At 36.5% G+C, this 4761-nt stretch overlaps 1 protein-coding gene across 2 annotated transcripts; it reads left to right on the plus strand.

The window, feature by feature from the left end:
* LOC109226323 (zinc finger protein CONSTANS-LIKE 12-like) lies at positions 1193 to 4508 on the plus strand. 2 transcript variants are annotated; one of them, XM_019391111.1, is made up of 7 exons: positions 1193 to 1278; positions 1791 to 2202; positions 2725 to 2955; positions 3051 to 3403; positions 3522 to 3707; positions 3943 to 4033; positions 4124 to 4508. In XM_019391111.1, the coding sequence occupies exons 2-5, from the start codon at positions 1816 to 1818 to the stop codon at positions 3646 to 3648; spliced, it is 1098 nt and encodes a 365-aa protein (XP_019246656.1). In that variant the 5' UTR covers positions 1193 to 1278; positions 1791 to 1815; the 3' UTR covers positions 3649 to 3707; positions 3943 to 4033; positions 4124 to 4508. The 2 variants fall into 2 exon arrangements, with proteins under 2 accessions (XP_019246656.1, XP_019246655.1); XM_019391110.1 differs by having other exon boundaries at positions 1197 to 2202.

The following is a 4761-nucleotide window of genomic DNA, read 5'->3' on the forward strand; positions in this document are numbered from 1 at the left end:
GTGAAAAGGGTACAGAGTATATTCTTTTCTCAGTGATAAGATATGTTACATGATTGGGGTCCCCTTTATATAATAGGGGAACCCTAAATAAGTAATATTTCTATTTACAGTAGGGAATATTCTTGATATAGTTGTCTAACCGCCTAGTACGGAATCGTACAATCTTATTCTGGAATTTGCGCCACGATTATAGGGACGTGGAAGGAATCTAGCTCATTTTGTTACGAATTCCTAACGGTACTATTTCGGGGTCGAGTATACGCGGGCCTGGTATTTCTCGTACTCCTATCTCCGGGCATTGCACTCTGTCTTCGAGCTTGCCTCTGGTCCACCGGTCTCGAACTCGACCTTGCCCAAACTTGGGCCTATGACGGATTCTCGATCCTGTAAATCGGAGGCCTCTAATTTTGACCGTATACATAAACTTTTTGTCAAAGTTAGATGGTATTTGTTCGGAACACTTTGAGATCTTAGGCTTCATTCATAGTATACGACTATTCTAATTAGTTAAAAATCATTGATCATTGATTGATAAATGTTTAAAAATGATCTAAAGTACTATTTCTATGCAAAGCTTCGCAACTAATCAGTTGTAAATAAATTCCGATCAACTATATTATTAATGCTCTATATAAAGCTAATTGTGCTTAATTAGCTGGAGATTAACCAATCGAACGAAATGAGTGAATAAGTAAACTGCTGGAACGATAATCTTGAGCTATAAATTGAACTCGTATAAGCTGAGCTATTCTAATGCATGAATTATTTCGTTCTCACAACTTATGGTTTAACGTTAATTTTTTCCCGTGATCATGAATCCAATTTTGAAGTTTCTCTTTAAAATATTTCGTCTTAATCTTGTTAAGTGATCAAAGTTTGTATAAGAAAAAATAATAAAGACATGTTACGTAATTTTTTTATTTTGATATAGAAGAAAGCGGGTAAATTATTTCGTATTCTTTTTTCGTCAACTTTTTTACCATCAACGGAGTGAGTTTATAGAGAGCGAGTCCTCAGGACAGTAATCAAAATCAGTTGAGCAAGAAGCATATTCCAATTCCAGATCAGCATTTCCAGTAAGCCGTATCAAGTTTCACTTCTCACATCTCTCCACGTGGCACATGTCCATAAATACCAATATACGTTCCTCATTGAAACCAAAGAAAAAATAAAATTAACATTCCAGTAGATTTTTTTATTTCCTTTCAATTTTTTCCTACAACCTTATGTGCTTAGTGACAACAACATTTGCATCCATCTGGATCAACATTGAACGAGGTTTTTGTTCTAATCAGTAGTTCTAATACAATTTGTCATAGAATTTAACAGCTCTAGTTTCATATTTAGTTCATCAGGTATATACATTGTTTCAATCTTATATTTTTGTTGTAAGGGGTGAAGTGCTTGATTCTGATAAATTTTTTATAGAAGGTGTAGGATCAAGAGAAGTCCAACCTGTTTATATCAAGAATTCTCTTTCTTCATCATTAATCGAATCACTGTTCGTGACCTAGAATTCTATTTTATCTTGTTTGAATACTGCATCCACTTAGATAGGCCAAAGAAATAAATTAGAAGAATAAATAAGGAGAAGCATAGGTAAGGGAGTTGTTGGAGGAAAATAACTAGGTTTTAATGGATCCTGTATGTGAATTATGTGGGGTGGTGAGGGGAGTAGTGTATTGTAAATCAGATTCAGCAAGACTTTGCTTGCAATGTGATGAAAATGTGCACTCAGCAAATTCTTTATCGCGAAGGCATTCTCGTTCTCTCATTTGTGACAAATGCAGTTCACAACCAGCAGTTGTTAGATGCATGGATGAAGAAATCTGCTTGTGTGAAAGCTGTGATTGGAACGAAAATGGATGTACGGGGACAGGGCATCGACTCAAACAGTTGAATCCGTATAATGGATGTCTATCTCCTACTGAGTTTACAAGGATGTTGTCTGAAGTTCTTGAAATTCCTGTTAGTAATGACACTAATTTTGGCAGCTTCAGTACTCCTTGTAGCTCATTGAGTATCAATGAGAATAGCAGTTTGGAGACTAAAGGAAATGGAGGTTCATTGGTGGCTGATAAACTTAATGAGTTAGCTTCTAATTATAAGTTTGATTCATGGGCCATCCCTTCAAATCTTAGTTACTTGACTTCCTACAACAGAGATCCAGTACCCGTCTCAGAGGGATCTGGCCTTTCTAAGGTTATATATTGCTCTTGATTTTATCATATTTCCTTTTTGTTTGTTTGAGTTGTTTTAATAACATTCTTCCTCTCGAGCCAAAGCTCTTTCGGAGACAGCTTCTCTACCTCCCCAGAGTAGGGGTAAGGTCTACGTACATATTAACCTCCCCATACCCCACTCGTGGGATTCCACTGGGTTGTTGTTGTTGTTGTTGTTGAGTTGTTTTAATATCAACTGGCAATGCTATAGGACTAGATCAGTTACGTCAGGAGTATGACATGTCCTAGGCAATGGCTTCATAATTCAGAAGCGAATTCAGGATCTAGAGTCAATGTGTTCGGAATGAGTGTAATCTTGTTATATGTATCCTTTTTTCTCATATGTATACATAGTTCGAGCAAAAACAATGAGTTTAGTTGAACCCTTAGATTCCTCCTTCTGCTTCATATATACAACATAAGACCATGTTTTCTTGATGAATATGTTGTCTGGTATGGTATGCACTAATGGTGCTACTTTCATTGTTTACTACAAATGCAGCAAGATTGTCCAATTAAGGATCTCGGATTTCAGGAAGGTGATGATCTCTCAAAAGGTGTCAATTTTGATGATGTGACATTGAGTTTCGACTGTGGTAATTATGAACTTTTGGGCAGTTCACAACAGAGTCATCCAATATACTCTAGTGAAGACAAGGAATTAGATTGCCTAGTCATGGAGAAAAATTCATCCGTAACGGGATCTAATAGTCATGTGGAAACATCTCTTGAGGTTCTTGTGACATGTTTTAATCTGTAAATGACTGTTAAGTATTATTATGTGCCTTTTTGGGGTTAAGCTTTTCATTTCCCTTTGTATTTTGTTAGGCTACATCATCAGGACCACAAGAGTATATGGGATTGCAGGCGTCACAAATGGCTGCAGGTGCGAGTTCAACGAATCTGTTTCAGACGATGAGTGCCACTGCTAATTGCATGCTTATGAATCCGAGTTGCAATGGAAGCATCGGCTTACCCTTTCTACCTGCACCAATCCATTCAAGCATGTCGTTATCCCTCTCCAACATCACTGGAGAAAGTAGTGCAACAACCGACTATCAAGATTGTGGATTGTCACCAGTGTTCCTGAATGGTGAACCCTGGGATTTGAATTTAGAAAAAAGTCCACAGAAAAGGCATGAAGCCAAGATGAGATACAATGAGAAAAAGAAAAGTAGAACGTAAGTTGATCCGTACTCTTTAACATTTGATTAGCTAAGTGGTTATTTTCAGAAGGCTTTATTTCATGTGAATACAACTCTTTCCCTTCCATTGGTATTTATGCTTTATGACATGCAGGTTTGGTAAGCAAATAAGATATGAGTCGCGTAAGGCTAGGGCAGATACCAGAAGACGAGTTAAAGGTAGATTTGTTAAGGCTGGGGAAGCTTATGATTATGATCCATCAGAAACAAAAGAATTCTGAGATAAGACAGCTGATTTTGGTCCTGCTTCTACTTTGTCAACACTTTCCAAAATATCAAGGTATCTCGCAAAAGCATAGTAAAAATAATCAATTTCTTTTGCGACATATGAGATTTAAGGAGGATCTTTGTGTTAAGGAAACTGGCAATACCTAAATAATTTGTGATGATATCTCTGTATCTATATTTGGCATTGCTGTGATGACTAAACTTAATGCTCATACTGTGATAAATTATACCATTTCCCTGCATGCAGAATGATGATCTACATTAACTTCTTTACTATGTGTAAGCAGGCATCCAATGAAAACTCTGCACAACAAGAGAGTTGTCATGATTTCCAATGGCGTAACCAGTAGTTTCTACTAGACTCTTGCTTTCTCGTAGGTAATTAGCTGACATGTAATCTCATAATTAATAATCTCCATTTGGGATGCTGTCATTTCTGATTTTGATTTCACTATTTACGATTTGAAGGATTCCACGGTCTGAACTCAGAAACCGCCTACAAGTCACCCTATAATCGATCTTGTGTGTGCAAATTATATCCACTGCAGAGGTGCCTCCGATGTCTTCCATTTCCGTGCCATCTAATAAGCTTCAAAGTACTGTTACCACTTAGATATTTTGCGTTCCCTTTTTCCCTCTCATTCAATTGATAGTTCCTATTGAACTCTGATTTTATAATTTGGTTTTTGCTCTAGAGCTATATTCATCTCATTGGAATTGGCTTTAGTGATTCTTTAAATAAAGGAGTATTTTGAAGGAACGAATAGTCGCATGGGACCAAAATGTTCGTCACCTTATGGTTTCTTGATCTTATTGTTTGAATGGATCAAACATACAGGTAGATACTTGGATGCTTGAAATATATGGTACTATTTTTTCTCAATAACAGATCTTTTTTCATGGTGACTTGTATGTTAACAAACTGCATGCATCAGAAATTGGTAACTCATGTCATGACCAACAATGAAAATTGATTGCTTATCCTCTGAACCTTTAATTCGTTAGCTTACTATAAGGAAAAGCTCTGTTGAAAAGGTTACTTTGTTCTGCTAAACTATTCATCCAGCAAACTTATCCTTCAACAAATGTTCCTTTCAATAATTGAA

This window comes from Nicotiana attenuata, chromosome 5 (genome assembly GCF_001879085.1).
Source record: "Nicotiana attenuata strain UT chromosome 5, NIATTr2, whole genome shotgun sequence".
Classification (NCBI taxonomy): domain Eukaryota; kingdom Viridiplantae; phylum Streptophyta; class Magnoliopsida; order Solanales; family Solanaceae; genus Nicotiana; species Nicotiana attenuata.

Coding starts and splice junctions, on each gene's coding strand:
- LOC109226323 (XM_019391110.1), top strand. CDS start 1,636: ATGGATCCTGTATGTGAATTATGTGGGGTGGTGAGGGGAGTAGTGTAT. Junction 2,203..2,724: donor AGGGATCTGGCCTTTCTAAG/GTTATATATTGC, acceptor CTACAAATGCAG/CAAGATTGTCCAATTAAGGA. Junction 2,956..3,050: donor ATGTGGAAACATCTCTTGAG/GTTCTTGTGACA, acceptor GTATTTTGTTAG/GCTACATCATCAGGACCACA.